A 26,883-nucleotide genomic window follows, 5' to 3' on the forward strand; every position below is an offset into this window, starting at 1 on the left:
GGGTGTTGCAAGTGGGGTTAATTGTGCCTTCCATCAGCTGCAGCACAGGCAGATATCGTTAGGGGGAGATGAGATGACAGTTTCCTTTGTCTGAAACATGGACTTCTCCTGCCAGGCGAGACACTGGATGTGCTTTTCCTTGGAAAATGAATCTGTGTACCCAGGAAAGACAGCTGCAGAGCACACCAGCATCTGCTGGTTATAAGGAGTTCAAAAAATACCTTTTGCCTGCTGTGACTGAGAATTTAGGAAGCTGGGCTGAGCTCCACTGTTGTGTTTTTACCAAGCCATTTAAATCCCTGCCTTTGCCAAGTAAAACCAGCAGCAGGTGCAGGATGAAGATTGGGGAACTCGTGCCTGTGGATGTGAAGCTTTTGCTTCCTCCTTCACTCACCAACCGTCCTTGCTCGAGTTCCTGCCTCACAAACTGGCTGTTGTCACCAAACTGCATTTGGAGCTGACTTGTTCTTTTTTTATTCCTCATATTCTCAGGTGTTTTAAGGAACTGGAACCATGACGGACTCCAAATATTTCACAACCAATAAAAAAGGTTGGTGTTGAGCTGGTGCAGTGGATTGGAGGTGGTGGGTGGTTATTTTTACACAGCTTTTTTAACTGCATGCAGGAGAACTTGTGTGCTTTTCTGGTAGCTCTGTCCCTGTTTCTCTTCTTAATCATCCAGGGAGAAACTTCCAAAGTAGGTCACATGGTGACAAAAGACAAAGCTGGGGTATTACACGTTTTTGTGATTCACAAAATGACCCAAATTGCTGTTTTTTCAAGGATCAGAAAGCAAAGCAATGGGATTTGAGTGCAGAGACAAAGTTCTGGTTATGGGCTAACAGGTGCCAGGCTAGGCATGGTTGTTCATCTGGGCATCACAGGATGAAGCTGATGTGGGGAATTTAATATTTTGGATATATACATCAAGCAAACATAAAGGGTTTTCCTGCTTCCATTTTCTCCAAAGCTGCAGGTGCACTGTTTGACTTTCTTGTGCCTTCACTGCAGGTGTGGTGGTTACCTCACCTCAGGACAAGCTGCTGCCCTTAAAAATGGGAATCCTGGAAAGGCTTTTGGGGATCACTTTACCCATTCAGCTGCTTCAGGGCAGGGCTTGTTCTGCTGAAACTGTCCCAGGCAGATTTTCTAACCTGTTCTTGAACAAAACACTGTTGCTGAGTGCAATTTAAGCCTGATCATTCTCCAGCAGATGTGGAAAATGGTTTGCATTAACCTCTCCTTTGCAAAATGGCTGAGTGCTCCCTCTGAATGCCTGCCAGTGAAAAAAACCCACACTGTTGATGTATTTATGTGTCATTAAGCTTCACAATGAGCTCATCAATGAACCTAATGCAGTTGACATCTTTCAGAGGAGTAACTCTGAGAGTTCAGAGCTGAAGGCAGGTTTTTGTGGGCTGGCTGCAGGGAGCCAGTCTGGGCTGGGTGAGAGCTGGAGCTGTCTCAGCTCTGCTCCAGGGCAGGAGCTCTGGGTGAGTAATGCCAGGCTCTTCCTCAGGCAGGAGGGATGACGAGTGGTCTCTGCACTGCAGCAGCTTCTCTTCTTTTTTGGAGTCCCTGGCAGTCTCTCTGTGTCAAATTTTAATTAGTGCTGCTGCTCTGAGCAAGTGTAGGAATGGGAAGTTGGTGCTAGAGCTTGTCAGGGATATTTGGATATTTGTAACATGTGCTCAGGCTGTGGCTCCCAGTGGGAATGCTGCTGGCTGTCCTTCCTGAGGAAAGCTGTCTATCTGTCTGTCTGTTGGGAGCATTATCCTTCTCATACCACTGGCTCTGCCTGGAGCAGGCCTGATAAACAGCCTCTTGCACATCTTGTTTTATTCTATAACTTGATTGCCACTTTGGTGACCCAGCCTGAACTGGCTTTCTACACAGTCATATCTGGAGGAATTAATGCTGCTTTGGGAGCCTTGGAATCCAGACAGACTCTGTTTCATGCAGGGTAGCTCTCTCTTTTTAGCTTTTTTCCACTGGACTAAACACATGCTGTCCTGTTTCAGGAACCACAGCATTTGGGCTCCACTCCAACTTTCTGAGGAAGCTTTCAATGATGAGCAAAACTTAAAAAAGTCTGGGCAAAATTCCTAGCTTAGTTTGTTTCTTGCAGGCACGAATCTGGCATCTCCAAGTATCTTTTCATGCTGGTTATGTAATGGTTGCCTCAGAGAAACAGATGCTCCAGGGATGTGATTTGGTGTCCTGGAGGTGGGAGAGCTGCCACACGCAGCGTGGTTCTTGTTTGTGGCATTTTCCTCTGCAAGGTGGAGTCATATCAGTCCCTGGAGTGTTGCAGCTTTGCTTCTCACTGAACCATGTTCTGCACAAGGTCTGACAGCTTCCAAGTGCAGCTGGAGCACTTTTATGATTCCCATAAAAGGCCAAGAAAGCAAAAATTCACTCTTGAATTACCCCTAAAACAAGACCCTTTTCTTCTCCTGAGAGGTTTAATCTGTTTTGTTTTTTTCCTTCTGCCAGGAGAGATTTTTGAACTGAAGGCTGAACTCAACAATGAAAAGAAAGAGAAGAGGAAAGAAGCTGTAAAGAAGGTTATTGCAGCCATGACTGTGGGGAAGGATGTCAGGTAAAAGCAGTTTGTACCTGTGGCAGCTCTGGTTTTCCTGGGACTCAGGTGTGGTGACACATGGAACAGCTGAGGATGGCTGTGTCCCTGCCTGTGCTGTGCCTCAGTCACAGGTGTCTCAAACTCCTTGCTGTCACTGAAAGCAAGAGAAACAACTGTTTTCAGTGTGGGTTTAGCTCAGTGCCAAGAGCCCATTTTATTTAAAGCACACCCAGAATTCATCCATTTTGTGTGGCACTTTAGGTGATGTTTTCTTGCTGCTTGCTGTCCTGGATTTTAATGTTACAAAGGTAATTTCAACTTTTTCTTAGCCTTATCTGGCACAGCATAAATTTAAGCTGCATTTTAAAAAGGCTGATGTTAAAATTGAACCTATGTCTTACTGCAGCTGAAGGACACTGGCATTTACTGTCCCCAATACTGTTTTCTGAGAGAACCAGAAAAACCTGGATGAATCCTTTCTCCCTTTCTCCCTCCTGTTCCTGGAGCCCAGCAGAGAATCAGTAATTCTGAATTCACAGCAGCCTGGTCTGTTGCCACGGAAATCAATATAAGCTTGCAAATTCAGCATCATGACTTCATCATAGAATGAAGGAACATATAAACTGAAAGGGAAAAAACCCTAATCTTTCCTGCCAGCAGCATTTACCCATCACCTTTAGATCCCCACAGCAAACCTGGGAGCTGCAGAATCTTTGTGTAACTTCCTGTGTTATTCTGCAGGGCTGTTTACAGATGGCTGCTTGACATTTGAGTGAAGCTCAGCTTGTCAGTGTTTAAGCTTCTAATCACTCTGGACTTTGCTAGTCTGGAATTTGGCAGGTTCTTCATAAGTGTCCTGCATGACCAAAACATTTTAAAGCAACGTTTTTCCTCTTGTGGATTCATTTCCAGGGCTGGCATGGTAGAATTTCCTTGTTTGGTGAACTCCCTAGTTCATATTTAGGAAATGGCATTTTCACCTCCTCCTATGTTAAAGCTGTAGAAGAGGTTAAATTATTATTATTATAAAAGCCATTGCAAACTGCTTTGGAAGGGAAGGTGACCTTTCATTAAACAGCGGGGTGCTTAAAGTGGAACTTCAGTTTTTCTGGCTTCCTTGGTGCTGTTACTGTCTCCTTTGCATGCCATGCAACCTCTGGTTTTTATTTTGTGGGTGGGAGTGTGGGTGTGCTGGAGGGCAGGAATGCTCTGCAGGGGGATCTGGGCAGGCTGAGTGCATGGGCTGAGGCTCAGTGATGTGAGGTCAGGTCACAACAACCCATGGAACACTCCAGGAATGAGGAAGAGCTGCTGGAAGGATGGAACAGTACCAGGAGTGCTGGTCAGATGTGGCTGAACATGAGCTGCTGTGTGCCCAGCTGGCCAAGAGAGCCAATGGCACCTGGCCTATGTCAGGAACAGGGCAGTGATTGTCCCTCTGTGCTGGGCACTGCTGAGGCCACACCTCAGATCCTGGGGTCAGTTTGGGGTCCCTCATGACACAAAGGACATTGGATGGGCTGGAGCACAGCTCTGATGAGGAGCAGCTGGGGGGGCTCAGCCTGGAGAAAAGGAGGCCCAAGTGGGACCTTCTCACTCTCTGAACTCCCTGACAGGAGGGTGCAGCTGGGGTCAGTCCCTTCTCCCAGGTGACAATGAGAGGAGATAACCTCCAGTTGTGCCAGGGAGGTTCAGATGGGATTGAAACAGGCAGTGGTGGAGTCACCATCCCTGACAGAGTTTTTAAAGGTGTTTAGATGTGGCACTTGGGGACGTGGTTGTGGCAGTGCTGGGGGAACTGCTGGCGTTTCCTAACCTGAACAATTCTCTGATTCCATCCTTGTGTTGTGTATCCAGCTCTCTGTTCCCTGATGTTGTCAACTGCATGCAGACTGACAACCTGGAGCTGAAGAAGCTGGTCTACCTGTACCTGATGAACTATGCCAAAAGCCAGCCAGACATGGCCATCATGGCTGTCAACAGCTTTGTGAAGGTAACCTGCTCCCCTGGCACACCAGGAGAGGGTCCAGCACAGTGCCTGCCAGCACATCTCTTTGGCCTTTGGGAGCTTTATCTCTGCTTTGGGGCTGGGCTCCTAGAGGAGGGTGCTGAATCCACCAGTTCTGAGTCCTTTCTCAGTTGTTCCTTCTGGTTACTGCAGAGATGACTTCAGCAGCCCTGTGAGTGGCTGTGAGAGAGCCTGCTCCAGGGAAAGCTGCTTCTGTTGTTTTACCAACTTCTGCTACTGGAAAACAGGTTTTATCTGTTTCATCTTCCAGCCTTTGTAGTGTCTGAGACATGGATATCAAACTTCCTGTTTGAATGTTCCAGCTGTGCTCCGTGTGGAAAACCTTTATCTCTGGTGAAACTGAGAGACAGTTCACTGGAAAAACAACAGCCTGATTGCTGGCTTGCCTTTAGTTCTCTTGTCAGGTTGCCTCTCCTTATCTAGGAAATGTTATTCCACTCTCATGTTGTGCAAGATAAAACCCAGTGCTTAGAAGAAGTTGGAGACTCCTTGTAGTGTTATAAAATATGAGACACTGGGGAATGGGATTGGGTTCCAAGTTTCTTTTCTGATTCTTGAGGCAGAAGGAGGTGAGAAGACCTAAGCTGAGAGGTCTGCTCTTCTGGTCAGAGAGGATGTCCCTGTCTTCCTCTCTGGAAAGAATATTGTCTGGCAGGTCGGGATGAGGCACACTGGTGTTATCTTTTATACTAAAAACTACTCTGTACATTATTTACAATAACTTCCCAATACCTATCACCTATGTTAGACAGTGAGTTTCTACTCTAAACAATCTAAACCGATCTAAAAATGCCATCATCACCCAGAAGATGGAGGCTAGGAAGAACAAGGAAAAAGGATAAGGCACGCCCAAATTCCACCATCTTGGGACCCCAGGCCCCCATTCTAAAAACCTCAAAAATCTATTTTCCACTCAGTGACTAACTATTATTGTACTTAAACTTTCTTGACTTGTAATTCTTCATATAAATGTTGGTAATTGTTTTTTCCAAGGGCTAAATCAAAGGCACAGGGGCCTTGGGCTCTGAGCCCCCTGGCAGGGTCTCGAATCCTCCAGGGCAGCCAGAGGAATTTCCTGGGTTCTGACACTTAGCATGCAATCAGAGAGGTGCTGCTCAAGTAAGAGCAGTCTGGTTACAGGGAATCTGCTGCTGCAGGTGTGTTTGTGTCATTGCAGGACTGTGAGGACCCAAACCCCCTGATCCGTGCCCTGGCCGTGCGCACCATGGGCTGCATCCGCGTGGACAAAATCACCGAGTACCTGTGCGAGCCCCTGCGCAAGTGCCTGAAGGATGAGGACCCCTACGTGAGGAAAACTGCAGCTGTGTGTGTGGCCAAGCTCCATGACATCAATGCCCAGATGGTGGAGGACCAAGGGTTCCTGGATTCCCTGAGGGATCTGATTGCAGACTCCAATCCCATGGTAAGGTGTTCCCAGCATGGTGCTTTATTGTAAATTGCTGTGGCAGGGATGATGCATCTGACTCCATGTTGTCAGAAGGCTAATTTATTACTTTATAATACTATATTATATTCAAGAATACTATACTGAAGAATACAGAAAAGATACTTAGAGAATGCTAAAAAGATAATAATGAAAACTCATGATTCTTTCCAGAGTCCTGACACAGCTTGGCCCTGATTGGCAAATGAGTCAAAACAATTCACAGAACTCACATCCAATGAAACAATCACCTGTGGGGAAACAATCTTTAAACACATTTCACATGTGAGCACAACACAGGAGAAGCAAATGAGATAAGAATTGCTTTCCTTTTCTCTGAGGCTTCTCTCATTGCCTTTCAGCTCCCCAGGAGAAAAATCCTGGGCAAAGAATCGTGTTCAGAGAATGTGAGTGCCACATGCTTGAGTTTGTGTTGTTTGGAAATCATAAATGTGAAAGGTTCTGAGATGATTTTGGTTAAGGAACACTTGTTTCCTCAGAAAACAGGGAGTATCTTCTGTTGTTTGATCTGCTTGGGCTTTTGCCTGTTTTAACTTCCTGGCTAGGTGAGTCAGAAGAGCAAGAAATATGTGATGGTGCTGCCTTGGTGACAGCTTGTAGCTCTTGCTTTCCTGCAGGCTTTGGCTCTTCTTGGAGTAAGAGTTTGGATGAATTAATTTGCTAATGCAGATAAATTCACTGGCTTGTAATGAGTGAAGAAAATCAATGCTAATGTTTTTAATAAAGTTAAATGAGTTGTCAGAGGAGAGGTGGAGATCATGACCAGGAATTTCACAGGAGTAAATTACCTACTAAATCAGCATTTAATTATGCTTGGTGAAGGGTCCACTTCCAAGCCAGGTGTCTCCTGCTATTATTTTGTGACTAAAAGGTGGTGGCCAAGGAACTGAAGTGTCCCACTGCATCATCCTTCCATTGAATCCTGTTTCCTGCTGGAACCCAGGGAGCATACCAATATCAGCCTGACCCTTAGCAGGGAAGAAAACTTCTGCAGCTCACTTCAACTCACAGTTTATGAATGTGACTGCTGCTTTTTTAGCTTTTTTAGAGAATGGACTCTGGTTAAAGAAATAATCTCACATTATTAGGGCAGGTTTAACAGCTCTTCCTGTGGTGCATGAGTCAAACCACAGAATTTCTGTTCTGCTGTAGTTTTTGGGCACCTGAGATAAACCAAGTGCAGGTGATAAGGTGCCACCCCCTTTAGCAGGAGAGTGAAGGCTGCTGATTGCTCTTTGTAAGACTTTGTAGAGACAGTAAAACTCGAGGTGTCTGACTGTCACAGGCAGCAGTCTCAGTGGTGGTGTCTCTCAGGAGATACAGACACCTCTTTCTCTGATATCCAGCTCTTTTACAAGTTGTTCTTTTTATCTGCCTCCCTGATTTTTTTTTTTCTTATGCCAGGCTTCTCTGTGAATATTGATGACTACTTGAAGGTGCTTTCTTTGTCTAGGCAGCTGCTGGTTTAATATAACATTTAATCTGGCTACAATTTTAGTAGAACAGGAAAAGAAATTTTAGAAGAAAGAAAGAAAGAAATTTTAGTAGAAATTTCAACTTAACTAACCTTTTAGTTAAGTTGATCTTCTTGGAAATTCCTTCCTTTGTGGCACAGTGGCTCCCTCAAAAGCACAGGAACCATCCACCCCTAATTAAGGTTCATCTTCCTGGTCAAACCATCCACTTCATTACTTTCTCCATGTGAAACTTCCTGATGACCTTGAATTGTGTTTGCCAAATAAGTTATATTTGTGTGCAAGTTGATATTTATTAAGGTATTTTTCCTTGGAATGCAGTCCTGCCCAGAAGGTCTTTTTAAGTAAAATGTGTGTATCAGTATTGGCTATCAAAAAGAAAAGATTGCTGGAAGGAATGGTACAGATGGATCTTTTCTGATGGCCTATGCCTCTGTAAATGGTGCATCTCAATCATTGCAACCTGTTAGCCAAGCTCATTCATATTTATATTATAAATGTTTCTCCTCTTTTGATGGCTTGTGGAAATGGGCAACATTAGACACTTAATGAAGCAGAATTCTTGAGATGGGAAATCCACACTTGTTCTCTCTTCTGAGAAATGAGGATTTTGAGCAGGAGCTAAAAAAGGCTGCAGCTGAAAAATAGTCTTCAAGAAGGGTTTTATTATGGCTTTGTAATTGGTTGCCTCTAGCACATGAGCAAGCTCTAAGCATTTTAGCTGGGTGTTGGTAGAGGAACATCTCCATCTGTGGTTCACTAATTGCCTCATAATTGTGCAGGGATCAGGGTGCATATTTCTCTGGGCTCAGATCACCTTCATCATAAGCATGTCTAAGTTGGAGGTGACCTTCTCAGAAACATTTTGGGTTTATTCTTTTTTTTTTTCCTTATATTTCTGGATTAATGGCATTATTCTGTGTTAATAAAGCAGCAGCCTTTGGGGATGTTCAGGGCATTGAAGTCCTGGTGAGGTGCTGTAGGTGCACAGCCAGGGCTCTTTCCCCTTTATCTGTTTTGTTGTTGTTGTCAGGATGTTGCCTCAGTTCACATGAGGTGATTTTCTGTGAAGGTGCAGCCCCTGGGTGAATTAATTCAAACTTCTAATAGCAGAATATTGATAGGGATGTATCTGGTGAGGTGGGCTGGTGGCTTTTGCCATGGCAGCAGAGTTCTCTGAGTTGTGTTGTGCAGGCCATGGCCCAAAACCCTTTACAAGGGCAGGCTTCAGTTGCCCTGCAGAAGTTTGATTGTGGAGAAGTCTTTAATCTCATTTTCCAGATGGCTCTGAAGTGCCTATGACTGCCCTTTATCAGTTGGGATCCTGCTGAAGAGGATCCTTCCATAGAGGGGGAGCCCTCATTTCTTCCCAGAGCTGTCTTAAGCCAATCTTTCTTTTTTCACCCTGCATTTCTGAAGCTCAGCAGAGGCAGGACTGCAGGAATAGAAAGCTGGGGCCTGGCTGCCTTGGGCTGCTGCACTTGCTCAGCCCTCAGCACCTCTCTTGCTGGTAACCTGGCTAAAATGCAACTCAGAAGCCTGTTCTCGCATAATCCTCATGTTCTGACAAAAATATGGTTCCAAAATGAAATCTTTGTGCCCTAACACTGTTCACAGCCAGCAATAGGTCACAGTGAGGGGAGAGAGGTGGGAGTGTTTCACACCTACTGGTGGCCAGAGCTTCTCTGAAGTCATGGAAAAACCTTCTTTTGTTATTTTTTTTTTTTTCCTGCTGCTGTCTTGTTCTGGCCTTGCAATGACTGCTCTTCCTTGGAGCATTGGAGGTGCTGAGCCCAGGAGAGGGAGAGCAGACCACGAGATGGCAGCAGCTGAAAGCAGAACCAAAGCTGACTATCTTTAGACACTTTATTTTCTAACTACTTCCCTCCTGTTTTTTTTTTTTATCCCTGCACTTGGTTTTCTTCAGGAATGTAAATATTAGCAGAAAAACATGAGAGGAAATCCATATAAAACCTTACTGGTCTTTTAACATTTGAATGGAACAACCTTTCTCTCCAAATATTCTCAATCCTTGACCTTCTAAAGTAACTTTTAACCCATGCAATAGATTCCTTGCCAATCTCTGTTATCTGCATGGCTTAAGTTAACTGATGTCACCTTCTCCCTGCTATTTTCTAGGTTTTTGCTGTTCAGTTTTTAATTCCTTCCTGTAGCATTTCTCCTTCCTCATGCTGGATCCAGGGTTTTTCAGGTGTGGCTGTTCTGTGTTTTTGTGGACTGTACAGACTTTTTGTCCTGTGTTTTATATCCTCTACATCACAATTTATTGTGAGAAACATTCTTGGGACTCAGCGTAAGCTGAGATCACATAATTGATTAGTAAATGCACCAAGTGTGTGGGGTATAATTAAACTCTCTTGTAGCTGGGAGGTTTTTTACTTTTAACACTAAGAAGGGAATCTGAGATCTGACAGTGGAGGTGGGAAGGTCCAGCTTGATCTAATCCAGATTCCCTCCAGCAGTATTGAGTTTCCACAGCTCACAGATGAGACTAAAAACCTGTAGAGATAAATCAGAGTGTTCTCCTGCAAGGGATGTGGGTTCCTCCTCTGCCAGAACTCCAGTGCATGTGTGGAAGCTTCCTGGGTGACCCTATGGAGGAAGATGATCTTCCTTTTATTTTTCCTGCTAGCTAGCAAGCAGAATGTCTCTGAGCTGATGTCCTGAGGAATGAGCCTGTTTAGAGACAAAAAAGAGCTTTTGCCTCCTGGGCCTGTCCTCTGCAGGAGTTTTATCCTTCTCTTTCTATTCAAGCTGAGAAAAGAACCCCTTGGTGAGAAACTGGTGATCCCTTGAGTCCCAAAAGGGCTTTGTGGGAGGCAGTCAGGGATGTGGGAATTGTCTTATCCAGCAGGGAGTGGAACAGCACCTTCTCCCTGGGCACAGGAGGTCACTTGTTCCTCATGGGGACTCTCCCAGGCCTGTGTTTTCCCTCTGCAGCTGGTGTTTTCTTCTGGTGGGAGGAGTGAGCTGTCACTGCTGGATGAATTCATGATTCCTGCTCATGAAGGTTGTAAGGACTTGAAAATCCACATCCCAGTGTGGAGCTAAATATTGCTGGGAGCTGTGGGCTCTGCAGCATCTCATCAGCCTGGGGCTGCTCCAGGATTCCCTTTCTGTCCTGTGGCCAAAAAAAAAATACCCCTCTTCTTTTCAATCCAAGTACTGCAGATGCAGGCTGGATCTTGAAGTCTTCCAAACATGTCTGAATTGATCCTGTGTGTGGTTTGGGGGTTTTTTATAATGTTTGTGCTGCAAGTAGAGATAATATTTCCTTCTGGGAGACACTTGATGGCATTTGTGGGTGGAATTTCTTTTACCCAGTGATGGATATGTTGCAGTGAATGAGAACATTGCTTGGGGCTGTTGAGGAGTGGTGGTGGTGGCACTTTGGAGCTCTCTAATGGATGCTTGTGCTGTTTCCATGAGGCTGTCCAGAAGGAAAAGCAACACTTCTGGTAAACTATGCAGCCAAAAGCAGCAACAAGCTGGGAGAGAGATGGGGAGAAGCTGTGGAGGAGCCTGTCTGAGCAGTGGCTGTGTTCATGTGTGGTGGGATGCTAGAGAGAGGAAATGTGGGGGATTGCCTGGCAGTGCAGAAACCAGCTGTGTGTGTGGCAGCAGGCACAGCAAAGACTTAGAGCAGGGAGAAAGGGAGAGCTGCCACCTGTGACTGGTGGCACAGCTTCTGGTTTCCCACTGTGACCCCCTGGTTGTGCTGCTGAAACCAGCTGTGGCTTTGGAATGAGCTCCTGCAGGGGAATCTCACTTACTGAGCAGGTGTTTTCATCCTAAAGAGGTCTGAGGGAATTTCAAGCATGCATGTGGGACTTGGGTTTTTTGTTTGGTTGGTTTTTGGTATGAAGGATACAGCTCTTGAGCATCTTCCCTCAAAGCTGTGCTTTTTTTTCTCCTGTGTTTTCAGTACTGGCAGAGAGGTGAGGAGTGTGGTAATTTGTGAATTTCCATGGCTCCAGAGTTTGTCTTCCCAGATCCATAATTTATAAAGCTTAATTGACAAATTCATCTATCAGAGACTTGTCTCCTTCCAATTACAGCCACCAGTATGTGCCTAATTTCCAAAGTATTAATCTTGCTGAACAGATCCTGATTCTAGGATCCCTTACATCAACCAGTGTGCTGGGAATTTTGTTGACGTGTCTGTATGCTATTTCCCATTGCAACAGACACTTCTAGCTATTGACAAGTACCATTTGTCACATAATGTTGTGGTTGTGATGTTTTGGAACTCTGCACCCCCCTTTTTAGGGCTGTGTAAGGAATTTGGTGCTTAGCTGGTCCTTTTTTCTCAGCTCAGATCAGAGACAGCCCATTTGCCACTGGATGGTGCCAGCGAGAGCCTCTGCAAGGAAAATTGCAAAAAATAAAGCGAAACCTTTCTGATGTGTCTGGTAGGTGCCTGATCCAGACTGGGATCACACCACTGTGATTTCTGGAAGGGGAACAGGGAGCTGCAGACCCTTTGTGTCTTCCTGTGGAGTTTAATTTCCTGCACTGAGGGCTCAGCTGTGCCAAGGAGAAGCCCCTTGTGATGGAGCAGCTTCTTGCCCACCTACCACAAGAGTTTCAACAGCTGGGGGAAGCTTGTTTTCCTGCCTTACAGCTCACACATCCTGATTTTTGCAAGGATATGAGAGCAGGAGTGATGTTCCAGTCTGCCACAAAGTGCCATTTTTCTGCAGGGAAGTGCAGAAAAAAAAAACCCAGTTAGGGCAAGCACACCGTGGGAAGTATAACACTTAACTTCCCTTGCATAAAAATTCAGCCCACTTGCAAAAAGCAAGCCAGGAGGTCTTCCCCACCCAGGCAGTTTTTGGGATGTGATCAGGAGCTGGGAATGTGTGAGTCTCCCAGAGCTTTAATTTAAATCCATACATATAAACAAGCATTGACAGTGTGAGAGGCTCATGGGTTGACTTGCAGGGTTGAGCCATTTCATAGAATCATTCAATCACAGAAGGGTTTGGGTTGGGAGGGACCTTAATGCTCAATTTGTTCCATCCCCTGCCATGGTCAGGGACACCTTCCACTGTCCCATATTGCTCCAAGCCCCATTCAGCACTTCCAGGGGTGGGGCAGCCACAGCTTCTCTGGGCAACCTCAGGGCCTCATCACCCTCACAGGGAAGAATTCTTTTGTAAAGTAAGAAATGTTAATGGTTCCTGGGCTAGGGAATGGTTCCTGTTCCTAGGGAAGCAGAATAAGGAGGGCTTGGAGAAAAAAGTGATGATGTGAACAGGATGAGGGGGGTCTTGTTCTCTGGAGAGCACCTGGTAGGGACATTCTGGGCACACAGCATGGTCATAAAAATGAGTGGCCCTGTGAGACACCCATCCATGGCTGCTCTGAATCTCCCAGCTGGGAGCCTGTGCTTGATGGCACAGATGTACCCTGCCAGCCCAGAGTGCTCTCTGAAATGTCAGCACCTCAGACTCAGCTCCTGCAGCCTGGACTCCCTTGAGGGCAGGAGCCTCCAGCTGTGGAGGGAGCGCTGCCTTCCCTCAGCCCCTTCATTTTTCCTCCTTTTCTTCATTTCCACTTCACTTTAGCGGCATGGCGAGCCAGAGGTTCCTGTTTCAAGCAGCAGAACGTTGTATTTCATTAGCTCCATTACACACTTGGTTTAATTTCCAATTAGCTTGGGATGCTAGGGAAATAATCTGATTGCTTTGACTGGTTGGCGTTCTGGATGTGCCGAGCTTCCCTCCTGTCCCCCCAGCCCCTGCAAAGCTTTTCTGTGTGGGCTGCCAGGCAGACATGCAGGTTTTCAGCCACCCCCTTCCCTCCCTGGTGCTGTTTGAGACCATTTGCTCTGAGCTGAAGGTTTGAGCTGCCAGAAGGAATCACTTGGAAATCACAGCGCTCCTACCTCTGCAGCTTCCCTGGAGGTCGGCTCTGGTCTGCCTGGCTGCAGAAAGAGTTTGTCTGGAGGTGGATTTAAAACTGTTGGGTTCTTCTTAAAGCTGTGATGTAGATTTAAGTGTAGAGGTTTGGGCTTGGTTTCTTTTTTTTTATTTTTTTTTTTATTTTTTAATAAGAGCCTGGGAGGTTTTGATTATCCTCATCCCAATCATGCTTCTCCAAGAACCTAAATGTATTGGGTAATTCCAATAAATTCCTCCAAATTTTTCAGTAAATTTCTTCCAATAAATTCCTCCAAATTTGTCAATAAATTCCAATAAATTTCCTTCAATAAAATCCTCCAAAGTTGACAAAATTCCTCCAGCCAAAAGGAGGTTTATTGTCATTCAGCTCATCCATGCTCCAAAGGGATGTTGCTGTGGCTGCATTTGAATAATGTCATTGTGTACCCAGGGTAAACTGATTTACATCAGCAAGCCAGGGACCTGTTATTGTTATTAATTATTATTAATTCTTCAATCTGCTCTGCATTTTTATTTTCTGGGGGATTTTTAGGTAGATCATAATTTGGTAGCTCTTAGCTTAAAGTTGGTATTCTTAATTGTGAGTCAAATGAGGCATTTTCCAGTGGAGTTAACTTGGGATTTTGAAAGCTTTTTCTGTTCAGTAGCTGTTTATGCTCACATATCTGTGGCTACTGTTGACTTCTGGTTTTTTATTATTTTTGAGAACTTGAGACTACACCAGCTGTTAGTTTTATGTACTTTAAGTCTGCTTCTTCCAGTCTATGGGATAAAGTACACAACTGGTTGGTTTCTCATCAAAATAAACATGGGGCATGTTTTGAAAAGCAGAGAACACTTTGTTTGCTAAAGAAACTTAGGGGTTTTTGCAGCCTGTGAAACTTGTCTAGTTCCTTGGTCCTATACCATTTGTAAAGCTTTATTTTACTTTTATGTCCCCCAGCAATTCTATCATCTTTTCTTTTAAAGAGAAAATAACTTCTTGCAACTGATTATTTTGTTCTTGCTGTTTAATGTAGTTGGGCTTCCTGATGTTGTGCTGCTGTATTAAAGAAGAAGTGTTAACCCAGTTGAAGACTTGAGGTTCAGCTTTGATGTTGCAGATTTTTTAAAATTTTTTTTTTGGCCAAAAACCATCTTTGTAAATATTTCCAGTGGCACTTCCACGAGTGCCAAAGCACCCAGTGGATTAGCAGGTGATGGAACACCAGAATTGGTTCTGAGTGGTTCTTTGTGGATTTTTGCCATACCTGAGTGAGAACTTTCAGTGGGGGATGCTTCAGTCCTTGACCTGAGCTCTGACTTGGGAGCAGCTGGCAGAGCAGGAGCTGTGTGCTGGAGCTGTGCAGGGCTGCTCTGTGTTCCTGTTGCTGCCTGAGGCAGTGGCAGTGCCAGGGAGGAGGTGAGGCTGTGTGCTCCAGCCAGTGTTGGTGTTGGACTGCTTCCTGAGAGCTGCTTGCCTTTCAGCTGGGCTGGGGCTGGGTGAAAAGCCTTGAAGATGCTGATTGTTTTCCTTGGCATAGCACAACACCAGAACACATCAATATGTTCAGTGCAAATAGCCAGCAAGTCCTTTTTTTAATAAATATTGTTTAAAGCTTGCATTTATTCCCCACCCTTTCCCTTATCCCCTTTTTCTTCAATTATCTCCTTGTCGCTGCTGCTGAGGTGGGGGGTGAGGACCAGCTTCAGTTGTGGACTGTGGATTGTAGATCCCAGCTCCTCTGGCAGGACTGAGCTGCCACCAGATATTTCACAACCCCTCCCAGTCCTTTTTCTGCCCCTCAAAGAGACCACAACCCATGTTCCCAAGCCCATCTGGCCTTCTGCCACTTCCTCATGGATGTTTTGAATGGAATTAGGAGTGGATTGCCACCTCCTGTCCCATCCTCAGCTTTGAGCTGGACACTTGCATTTTTGCTGACAGGGACCCAAAACGATGCTGAGAGCAAAATCTCATTCTCAGTTTGGTCTCTGGGTTGGAGCTGCTGCTCTCCACCCATGGGAGCAGCATTTCTGTGCATCCTTTGCCCATGGCAAACACAGGGATAGACTCCATGGAGCAAGGAAGGAAATGGAAGCACAGGGTTTAGGATATCCTGGAACTGCCCAAAAATATCTGAATATGGCACCTGTGGATGTGATCTAGTGGTGGGCTTGGCAGTGCTGGGTTAATGGTTGGATTCAATGATTTTGGAGTTCTGCAGTCTCAGTTCTATTCTAAAATTCTCTATTAGTTACTAATTTATCAATTACTGCAGCAAAGTGCCTGGCAGTGTGAGTGCAGTAGCCAGAGCTCCTGTCCCTCTGTATGACTGACAGCTCCCTTTCTCTGATGCTTTGGCTATGTAAAATTTTTTGTCAATTCAAAATTTTTTTCCCAAAGCACTGTCATTCTATAAGTACTTTTTCATGAGGGTTTTGAATTTTTCAGTGGCTTTTGAGGTTTGTCTTCACTGGTAACTTCAAAAATACAATGATAATAAAAATCTTTTACTTCAGTTTTATGCTGTATCACATTAACCATTCAAGAATTAGGCAAATTAAATAATGAGGAGGATAAGCAGCCTATCTTAATAAGTTCCTCATTTAAACAGTACAAGAAGACAGCAGCACTGATTGCTAATGATTTTGGTGACAGAAGGCTCATTCAACTAATGAAATTCATAAAATCTTGGATCAGAATCCTATCTCTGACCTCTAGGTGTGAAATGCAGAACAATCAACATTACTGTGCCTGTGCAATGACTTTGGAATATATTGGTTTAATGACAAGCAGGGATGGGAACAAAGCAGGGAAAGTTCTGGTTGTGCTGTTCTTGTTTTCATTATATTGCATCAAAAGCATCTTTAGCCACCCAGACAATCAGATGATTTTAGATAAGATGTTTCTTTGCCTTAATCTCATAGAAAATAACACTATAAATCTTCATTTGAGCAGATATTTGCTGGGAGTTGGGCTGGACATGATGTACATTGTAAAATGTCCTGAAATTACCTTTTCATAGGGGATTTCAGTTTTCTGTGTCAAACTCATCTTAAATCCCTTTTCATGTTAGTGAAACAAATAAGACTTTAGTCTCATCTGCAAAATTTTCTATTTTGTCTCTATATTCTGCAGTTCTATTTAAAAAAAAAAATCTTCCCATGGAGTCTGTTGGAATAACTGTTGAATTTGAGTATGGAATTAGAAATTTATGCTGCACTCCCACTTCTGTTTGTGTCAATCTGGACCCTGAACCTCCTCTCTGTGCTTCATTTCATCTGTGCTTAGAAAAGAGAAGACCTTATATAGTCCTAAATGCAGCAGGAATATTTTCAGGGATGAATTGTGCTGGAATGCTTGCTTTACCATGGCTCCATAAAGCAAAAGGATGTTCTGGGGCCTGAAAATTGAAATATGGCTTATTAAAAAATTTAGCAGGAGTTGCCCATTTTAGAGAAATGCTTTGTTTGCTCTCAAACTGTGACCTGCCAGTGCTGCTGCAGAGCTGGAGGCTGCCAGGCACCTGCCAGCTCATTTCTGGATCACTGCTGAGCCATGTGCCATGGGGAAAATGGGCAAGAGGCACACATTCCTGAATAAATAAATAAAAAATAAAAAATAAATAAAAAATAAATAAAAAATAGGGCAGCTGGAGGTTTGGGCACCCTGACTGCAAAGCTGAGCATCCCCTGGAACTGGGGCAGGATGTGGAGCCTGCAGGGTGCTGCTGTTCCCTGTGGGTGCCACAAAGTCTCTCACAAAGTGATGTCCTTGTCCTGGGTTCCTGTTCCTCCCAGTGAAGCTCTGGGCTCTGCAGGTTGTGCTACATCCCAGGTAACTGCTGTGGCAGCTGATGGAGCTGCAGGTTGCTCCCTGTATGTCCCCAGCCCTGGATCAATCCTGCCCAGCCCCTCCTGCTCTGCTAACAAGGAGCTTTTCTCCCCCCAGGTGGTAGCGAATGCTGTGGCCGCCCTGTCAGAGATCAGTGAGTCCCACCCCAACAGCAACCTGCTGGATCTGAACCCTCAGAACATCAACAAGCTGCTGACAGCCTTAAATGAGTGCACAGAGTGGGGGCAGATCTTCATCCTGGACTGTCTGTCCAACTACAACCCCAAGGATGACCGGGAAGCTCAGAGGTGCGGTGGCTTTTGGTGGCACTTGGGGGCTGCTGGGGGTGGTGCAGCTCTGAAAGGTAACAGGACACTGTGGCAGCACAAATAAGACTTGATAAACTAGATTTAAAAGGAAAACCACTTTGGGTAGCTGGGCTGATGTTGGAATCCTGCCCCTTCCCTCTGCAGTGCCATTTTCTCTGTTTATCTTTTTTTATTTTATTTTCTGTTTAAAAGGCCTGGTTCCTGGGGGGACTGGCACTACTAAGAAGGGATCAGCTCAAGACCAAACCTGTAACAGTGGAAGCACTGTTTGGAGGATTTTCTGCTTTAAAGCAGAGCTTTCCTATTTGGTTTTCCTGCTTTGAGAGGCAAGAAGCCTTTATAGGTTTGTGGGTTTGCAAAGCACTGCAGGTCTGGAATATTTTCCAACTGAAAACTAGTCTGTGATATGATAGAAGTGAAAATAAAGGTAAGAAATTATCTTCCTCATTGTTCCAAATTCACCTTTGTGCTTTTACCTTTAACTGCAATGACTAAACCTAAATAGAAAGACTTTAGGGTTTGGGTAGTGGGCTGATAGTTTGTGCACTTCAAGCCTCTTCCTCATCTGTCTCCAGAATCACAAAAAGCCAGATTGTGTTCCTAAGAAAACAAGGATTCAGCCAGAAAAGTAACTTGGAACAGGGAGACTCTGAGATGATGTATTTAATGCAGCTGATGTGGGGATGGAGGGGGAGGAAGGATCACAAGCCCACGTACAAAATCCTGGCCAGAGCAGTTGGAATTTGATGGGTTTCTTCATTGACTCTTTTTTTGATGCACTGTTTCTAAGAAGCCTCCCAATAGCCTTGCTGGGTTTTTTCCCCCTTGTGTTCTGTTTCTGTGCCAGAAACAGCTCTTAATGAGTGCTAGAAACCTGCAGAGATCTCCAAGGTGTGAGCCTGGTGTTATCCCAGCTCTGTCAGAGGAACCACTGCTCTGAGCACCTGTGAACATGTCCCAGTTCCTCAGAAGAGTGATTTATCCTTTTGCTCCTTTGTGTGGAGTTGATTTCCTGGAGTCAGACAGCACTGGGAAAGCCACCCTCCTTTCCAGCAAAATATCACTCCCCTGTGCATGGGGAAACTGAGGCACAGAGAGAGGAAGCAGCTGGGACATGCAGGTGATCTTGGGCAGAGGCAGCTGGGGGTGCCCCAAACCTGATTTGGATTTCTCTGCTCTTCACTGAGCTGTGCTGCTTCCCTTCCAGCATGGCTGAAAGCAGATCTTGCAGGGAAGGAAACTTCAGGAGGCACAGATGGGATTGAGATTGTTCTGGGTTAGCAACATGCAGGAGGGAGTGGGAAGAAACTTGACAGATGCTTTAAGAAAGACCATATGAACCCAAACTTCCTTTCTTTTTGGGATGGGCTGTTTAGGATGCAGTTTGATTACAGGATCCATTATGGCAAGTGGGATTTGGGAGGATATTTAGGTCACTCTTTTCTTGTGTATTCAGAGGAGCAGAAATCTTTTTCTGTTGAAATGACAGCAACCCCCCAAGCAAGCCAGAAGCGTGTATCACTTCTGAATGGCTATATGGAGGCTAAAGTGTTTTTCCAGTAGCTGTTTTTGTTAAAGTTATGTTTGTAAGTGACAGACAAGATCACACAAATAGAAAATACCACCAGGAAAAAGCAGGGAGTGTGGAATTGTTCCTGAGCTGACTGTGGCAGGAGAGAAACTTGAAGCTGTCAGAGAAGTCCCTGTTTGTTTCCTGCTGCGTTCAGGAAAACAGGACTTTGCCCATTCATTGTGAGCAAAACCTAATCCAAGCAGTGTCTGAGAAGCTATGTGCCATCTCCTAAATTCAGATTTGAAATATATGGCCCCCTGAAATCCATTTGAACCCTTTTTTGTGCCTCTATCCCCAGCATCTGTGAGCGGGTGACCCCCCGGCTGTCTCATGCCAACTCAGCAGTGGTGCTGTCAGCAGTGAAGGTCCTGATGAAGTTCCTGGAGCTCCTTCCCAAGGACTCTGACTATTACAACATGCTGCTGAAGAAACTTGCCCCTCCTCTGGTGACCCTGCTCTCTGGAGAGCCTGAAGTTCAGTATGTTGCCCTGAGGAACATCAACTTGATTGTGCAGAAGAGGTAAAGGCTCAGGGGATTTAATTCCTGTATTGTCAAAGGCCATCTGGTTATCTCAGATCTCCAGATATTGCCACATGCACAGAATTTCTTTTAATCCAGGCTCAGATCCCTTGAGAGCCAGGTTAAACAGTCTTATGACTCTGGCAGCCTGAACTTATTTCCTTTACAGCATATTTGTGATACCAGTTTCATGCAGTATTTCTTTACCTGCCTCTCTTCACCTTCTCTTTATGAGTAGTCAGAATTGGCCTCTATAAATCAAAATGGCAAACAGGAACAGTTCACAGTGACCTGCAGGATCTCACTGTGCCTGTGTTACTCTGCTCAGCACACAGCCACCAGGCTGGTGACATCCTGGTGCACAGTGGCTTGGGATTTTTCCCACCACTTTGCTCCCATGTTCATGTTTTATTGCTGCTGATCCTTGCTGGAAAGGTGAGATAGCTTGGATAGCTCTTTGTGATTACGTTAGGGCAGAGTTACTGTGCACTGGCATCTTGAAGTGAAAGTGGAAATGAATTTGTAGGTTTTGCATTAAGATAAGGATGTTGTTCTTTCACTGAAAATATTGCTGTTCACTGCCTGTCGTGGTTGGTTCAGCAGCTCAAACAGAGGAAGCAGAGATGTGGCTGTTGAAAGACTTGAATTATGCATTTTTGTATCTAAATAATCTTTTTGACCGGACTTCTTTCTTCAAATTGGTGTTTGTACATCCTAGGCATAAAATCAGAGTCAGAGAATGGTTTGGCTTGAAAAGGACCTTAAAGATCATGCAGTTCCAGCTTCCTCTGCAGGTTTCACATTCCAAATTACTGAGAGCCCTGTCCAGCCTGGTCTTGAACACTTCCAGGGATGGGGAGTCCATGACCTCCTTGGTCAACCAGAACAAAATGACACCACTCTTTTTCTCAGTGGATATTTGGGGAGATTTCTAAAGAAAATATACCTGTTGTTAACATACTTTGGCTTTTTTACCACTCTTGAGTGACAGCATTTATGTTCCCTGCAGGCCTGAAATCCTGAAGCAGGAGATCAAAGTGTTCTTTGTGAAGTACAACGACCCCATCTATGTCAAACTGGAGAAATTGGACATCATGATCCGCCTGGCCTCCCAAGCAAACATTGCCCAGGTCAGCTGGGGCACTCCTGCAGTGCTCTGGGAGGGGAAAACCCTGCCCTGCTCCTTGTTGTGAGGGTGTTTGCAGCTACCCCTGGAGTCAGCATCACTTTGAGGCATCACTGTGCCTGGTGGAGTGCTCTGTGAGTTCTTTAATGGGAGGTGCTGGAGTTTCCCCCAGAATTTAAATGTTAATAGCGTGGCATGGATGCATCGTGACCGTGAGGTGGATCTTGTTTCACTGATGACAATTCCAGGAGGAGAACTCATGGATCCTGTCAAATGAGTCACTGCCAGTGCTGAGGTTGGAATGAGAGCCTTGTTTCAAGTGAGAGGGGTGTGCCTGTAAGGGAGGCATTCAGAAAGGCCAAACATTATTGCAGTGTGAATTTCAAGTGAGTGAAATTGTTATAACGCTTGCACAGGCACTCTTCAGAGCTAAAAAAATCCTGCTTTTGCTTAACTTGCTTCCACAATGGGAATAGCACAAAGCTGAAGCTGAACTGAATTGAGATTCACTTTACAGTGTAGATTCTTCTTGTATTTGATGTTGGTTTAATGCAGATCCCTTCCTTGGAGGAAGTGCACCCCTGGCCATGAGGCCTAACACTAATGCAGAATGATTAATGCCTCTGGTTAGTGCTATTATTGTCCTATCCTAATTGTCACAGAACAATTTCATTTCATGTGACATTTTGAAGCAGCTCCTACAGCTCTCTCTCGATGGTTTTTGGAACTGAGCAAGGTAATTCATGCCCTTCTTGTGCTGGGGGCATGGAAAATATTTCAAAAATCAGTTTCTATGTGAACATATTCAGGATTTTCTCTTTACTGTTGGTAGGCTCCACACCAATTTGAATTTATAATGTTCCAATAATATGGGCTGTTTGCATGAAAGCCAGTGGTGTCTGGAGGGCAGTCTGAGATCTGCAGACTAATGAATGAATCTCTCCAGCTTCTGAGGAGGCATTCATAAAACAGCACAAGCTTTAGCAGGAATATGTCCTGGAATGAGACCTGGGAGCAGCTTCCACCCACAGCCTCCTGTGCTGCTGGGGGAGATTCTCCCTCCCTGTGCCCATCCTGGACCAGGGCACCAGGATGGTTCCAGCCCTGGCCTTGGGCAGTGTTTGGGAAGCATCAGCTGCTAAAGGCAGGTGCTCCAAGTGCTGTGCAATGTAGATCATCCAAGGAAATAATAAAACTTCAAAACACAGATGTCCTGTCTCCTCCTTGCAGATTTATCTGTCTGCAGTCTGGCCCTTCATGGCCTCTTTATCTTGTCATTCTTCTGAGCAATTTGCTTGGATGAGAGATTTTTCAAAGGACTGTCTGGCTTTGTGCTGCTCCCCTCTCCCTCACCATCTATTTGTGACATCACGATTAAAACCCTGATGTCATGTTTGGCATGAGAAACTGAAATAAATTGAGCTTTTGAGGGAATATAAATTATATATGGTCTTTTCTTGAAATAATTTTTTGTAAGCTAAGTGATTTAAGACAAAGCTTTTTAGTTAAAGGTCTGTAAGATCCCAGCAGATCCTGGGTTTAGCCCTTCATCAGTTTCCATTAGCAAAACAGTGAGACAAAATAATAAATCTTACTTTTACAAGGGGAATTATCTTCATGCTGTTATTAATCTGTGTGTAGATGTTCCAGGGTGTCTTTAGATCTCCTCTGCATCTTCTGTTTGGATTCACCAGGGATCCAAAGGTTCATCTCAGCACAGAAAAGGAGGGATCAAAATCAGTTGTTGCCGAGAGCTTTGCACACAGCAAATATCTTTTCAGTGCAGGAAGGAATAGAAACCTTGAAGTTTGGCAGGGCTGATTTGTCCTCAGCTCTTGTTCAGGGGGATTGAAAATAATCAAGACCAGGCCACCTTTTGACTTTGTCCAGCCTACACCAAGTGTAACTTAGGCCAGGTTGGATTAGACACCAGGAGAACCAAACCAGTGGGCTGATGGCAGGCTTGGGCCGGACGTGTGTGGTAGCTGTGAAGGGATATCCTACTCATCTGCTGGTGCCCAAGCAGCATCACCTGTGAGGGTGGGCTGCTCTCTGAGTGTCCCCAGGGGCTGACAGTGGTGTGGTGTCCCCACAGGTCCTGGCAGAGCTGAAGGAATACGCCACCGAGGTGGACGTGGACTTCGTGCGCAAGGCCGTGCGCGCCATCGGCCGCTGCGCCATCAAGGTGGAGGCAAGTATCTCACCCTGGGGGCTCTCTCTGGTTCCCTGTCTTCAGAAACAATGCTGGGCTTTGCCACCTCATTTCCATGGTGCTGCAATTTCAGTGGTGGCCCTCAAGTGGCCTGGATGCATCCTGGTTATGGGCAGAGCAGCCCTGAGCAGGGTGTGAGCTGTAAGGACATCATGGGAGGGTGGGTGCTCCTCTCATCTTGCAGGCAGAGCAAGGCAGGTCATTCATCCTTGATGGAATATTTTACTGTATTTGCTTTAGTGGAACAATGACCACTTATCCATCCAAATCCTTTAATAGCTGTGGCCTGACCTTTTGAAGGGAGAAGAAGAAGATATTGTATAGAGAAATTCAGTATTATGAAGCATTTTGTGTCATCCCTCCCCTCCATTTCAGAAGAACAGAACACAGAGAATTGCAGAGATTTGGGGCACTTAAATGCAATTTATACAAACAGAGTGACTCTACTTACATAAATCCATCCCTATAACTTGTAAACTTAATTTGGAGTGTGCTCTCTTTTACCTCAGTGCTTATGCAAACAAGTTCCCAGGAATCTCTGCAATTTTCCAAAACAAGTCTGAAATGTCCTCTGCCAGTGGAACATCCACCTAAGTGCTCATAATAGAATATTGTTTTTTTAGTGATGTGTCTGTTAATTTCACTGTAAGTGAATCTGAAATGCCTGTCAGGAGCTCAGAAATCCTGTGAAGAGGGGGAAGATTTGTGCTGTGGTGTTGGTACTTTTCAGTAAACTGATGACTGAGTGCAGAATGTCACATAAAGTGCTCTAATTTCAGCTGAGCTCATTTAGCTTTTGCTCAAGTGTGTTCCCATGAGCATTGCCTGACAGCAGATTTAAATAATAACCTAATCATGCCTGGCTTAGTGTGGTGTCAGTGCACAGGATTCTCTTGTTTCAGCTGAGCTACTGCAAGCCTGTGCACAGAGGACACCAACTTCTGTCCTCTGGAGAGAATCAGCTGCCCCTTTGTGCAGCTCTCCCTTCCTTCCTTCAGCTCTCAAAGGTTTGTCACTGCCAGGGGCTTTCTTTGAAGCATGGCCCCATGGAGCAAGGGCTGCTGCTTCTGTTTTATGTCTGCACTTCAAAATACCAGAGCACTCCTTCCATGCTGCATCCAGGCAGGAGCCACAGCAGTGACTGTAGAAAACCCCCCTGAGCATGGAAAAGGGCTACAGAGAAGTTTAAAAGGAGCTGGTCACAGTGCTTTTTGTAGCAGTGCTGTGCTGGCAGGGTGGGAATTTGTTTTAGCTCTCAGCAGGGACTTTCTCACTAGGATTTGGCCTTGTGCATGTCCTAGTTGCAAGGAGGGTGGTGTATTCCTGCAGCATCAAGGTGTTTTTAGAAGTTTTTACCCTTTCCTGCCCTCATCCTCCACATTTTTCCCCATCCCTGATACCTCACCAGTCCTATTTGATAAGCAAATGACTAGTAATGATGTCCCTGTAGTGACCCTCTAATTGTAATTGTGCCTCTCCATTAGCCATTTTAACCTTGATTTTTGGCACTGCTGCTACTAAGGGTGAGATCTGTTTCCTGCTCTGACAAGAACCAGATTTAAAGAGATACATAGAACACCTCATGACAGTTTTTCCTCATCCCTAGGTTAATCCCTGTCCCCAGTGCATCTGTGTTTTTACTAGAGGCTGTTTACACTGTGAATTATGACTAATGGGAGAGCATCCTCACAGCCATCAGTGCCCAAGTTCCCAAAGCTCAGAAATTTGATTTTTGACAGAGGACACAGCCAGTAGGAGCTGTTGATGAATGAGGATTCACAGAGCACCTCAGCTCTGCCTTTAGGGATCCTATCTTCTGTCTAATTGTCACTCCTTGGAGAGTGAGACAGAAATAAATTTGTCTGCTGAGAGGTGCACCACAAAGCAAATGTGGTGTTCCCTTTGCTCCTGGTGCTGCTTTGGGATATGGAACCAACACCCACACTGAGTAACAAGATTTTGCCCAGGCTTGAGCAGTCACATTGTTTTGGGGGATGTCAGAACATTTTGCATGGATATTGCTGGATTATTGCTAGCTGAGCTCAGAGTTAATTTGGGTTTATCTACAGCAAACTCTGGTGTAACTGCACGTGTCTGCCTTGTGAATTGGTTTGCTCCAGTGGCAACATCACAAGAAACCATCATTCCATGCTTTGGTTTTTAGCAAAACAAGCACCACTCCTGTGGGAAAAGGAAATGAAGTGGATGCAGTAAAGACAGGGGTTCCTCTGGAGCAAAGGAGAAAAGCAGAAGGAGCCATCTTACAGGGATATTTGTCTCGTTTCCAAGAGATTCTGCCAGCAGCCTGGTTCTTAGAAATCATTGAGGCTCATGGCTGAGTGTGATATGTGCTACTTCAATAATCTTGTGGGCTTTCATTTGCTTTCTGCAGAAAAACAAAGCAATTTTGACATTGGTTTCTTGTCCTTCCTCACTCCAACTTAAAAGCTGTTTGAGTTGAGCACTGTTTTATCAGTCTGCAGAGCTCTGCTGTCCCCAAGGATGTCCACCTTCAAAAAGCTGTGTGTTTACAAGGGATGGGGTGAGCTGAGATGGTTTTTGTTAGAGAGACTGCTCTTCTGGGCATGTGCCCACCACTGCTCACTTTCCAAGGGACTCTTTGGCTAAAAATCATTGCTGTGTATTTCAAAGTGGATGTTGTGCTTTTCCTGGAAAAAAATTACACTTCAAAGCATCTAAAGAAAAGAAAAACTTTAATTTGCTTTTCCTTGAACTGTACAGCTCCTAAAGCTCTGTTAGTTGTAGGCTCTGACAGGGCTGCAGTGCTTGTTGCCAGCAGTGGCTGGTGCTGTAGATTCTGTAGATGGATGTGGCACAGATTTACCCCATCAGGTCACTTGTTAAAGTATCAGATGAAAGTTACTGAGATGAGGAGGTGAAATTGGAAGCTCTGAAGCATCTCTCTTGCAAGGACTTTGAGCAGGGCTCCCACTGTGAGCCAGGTGAGTGTGTGGAGCCAGGTCCATGGTCAGCTCCCATGAAATGGAAGTGTCTTCCAGGTGACAGCCTCAAACCCCTTCTGGAGCAGAAGGGATCAGAGCAAGACATGGTCAGGTTGCCATTCAGTGCCCCTGTAGTGCCACAGTACCCATAAAGCTGAGCTAAGGAGGGAGAGGTATCATAAAAGAATATTACAGCAATCACCCATTTTTATGTGATGCCTCTCTGACACCAATTGTATTGGATTTTTCTTCTGTTTGGTGTGAATTTCAGGGGAGAGCTTTATGACTTACTGCCAGTTTGCAAAGGCAGAGCAAGTGCTGGTTTGTGTTGATCCTGCCTTGGCTGATCCTCATGTCAGCCTGTCTGTGCTGACAGGCCCTGTGTGAGGTACCCAGGAGGGCAGGAAGCTGCCAGAAGGTTTTAGTCTCTGACCCAAATTCCTGAGGTTTGTCCTTGACATTTTTGCCCATTCTCAGAGAACTGATTGCTGTGACTAAAATGCCATTTCACTCCTCCTCCTCCTGCCCAGCCTTTAAGTGCACTGTAAGTTGAGGGAGCTGTTAACTCACTGGAATTGAAAAATCCACCTACATTGCTGTTGTTTGTGCCCCACAGTGTTTGTCTCCAGCCTGAATCCTTTATGAGTGTTCTGAAGGCAGTGTTGGGAGCAGTCTGCTTCTCACATTAATCACCAGCTGTGTAATGAGGCTTCATGTGTGCTCTGCTAATAACCAAATCACTGCCCTTATTTGAGACTCTGCTGCTGGAGGTGGTTGCTCCTGTGATGTCCTGTCTCACTGTGCTGTTTGGGAATAGACCTCCCTGAATTATCTGCCTCTAACTCCATTCCTGGCTCCTGGAG

At 45.2% G+C, this 26,883-nt stretch overlaps 1 protein-coding gene across 4 annotated transcripts in view; it reads left to right on the plus strand.

Moving 5' to 3' along the window:
- The window catches only part of AP2B1 (adaptor related protein complex 2 subunit beta 1), a 77,434-nt gene that overhangs the window by 3,791 nt on the left and 46,760 nt on the right, over positions 1–26,883 (plus strand). For all 4 annotated transcript variants that reach the window (XM_054646768.2, XM_054646771.2, XM_054646769.2 and 1 more), the window contains exons 2-9: positions 493–550; positions 2,497–2,602; positions 4,442–4,577; positions 5,791–6,036; positions 17,415–17,605; positions 19,498–19,719; positions 20,729–20,849; positions 22,941–23,036. In XM_054646768.2, the coding sequence (XP_054502743.1) occupies positions 514–550; positions 2,497–2,602; positions 4,442–4,577; positions 5,791–6,036; positions 17,415–17,605; positions 19,498–19,719; positions 20,729–20,849; positions 22,941–23,036 (1,155 nt within the window). In that variant the 5' untranslated portion in view covers positions 493–513. The remainder of the gene's footprint in view (positions 1–492; positions 551–2,496; positions 2,603–4,441; positions 4,578–5,790; positions 6,037–17,414; positions 17,606–19,497; positions 19,720–20,728; positions 20,850–22,940; positions 23,037–26,883) is intronic.

This window comes from Agelaius phoeniceus, chromosome 20 (genome assembly GCF_051311805.1).
Source record: "Agelaius phoeniceus isolate bAgePho1 chromosome 20, bAgePho1.hap1, whole genome shotgun sequence".
Lineage (NCBI taxonomy): Eukaryota > Metazoa > Chordata > Aves > Passeriformes > Icteridae > Agelaius > Agelaius phoeniceus.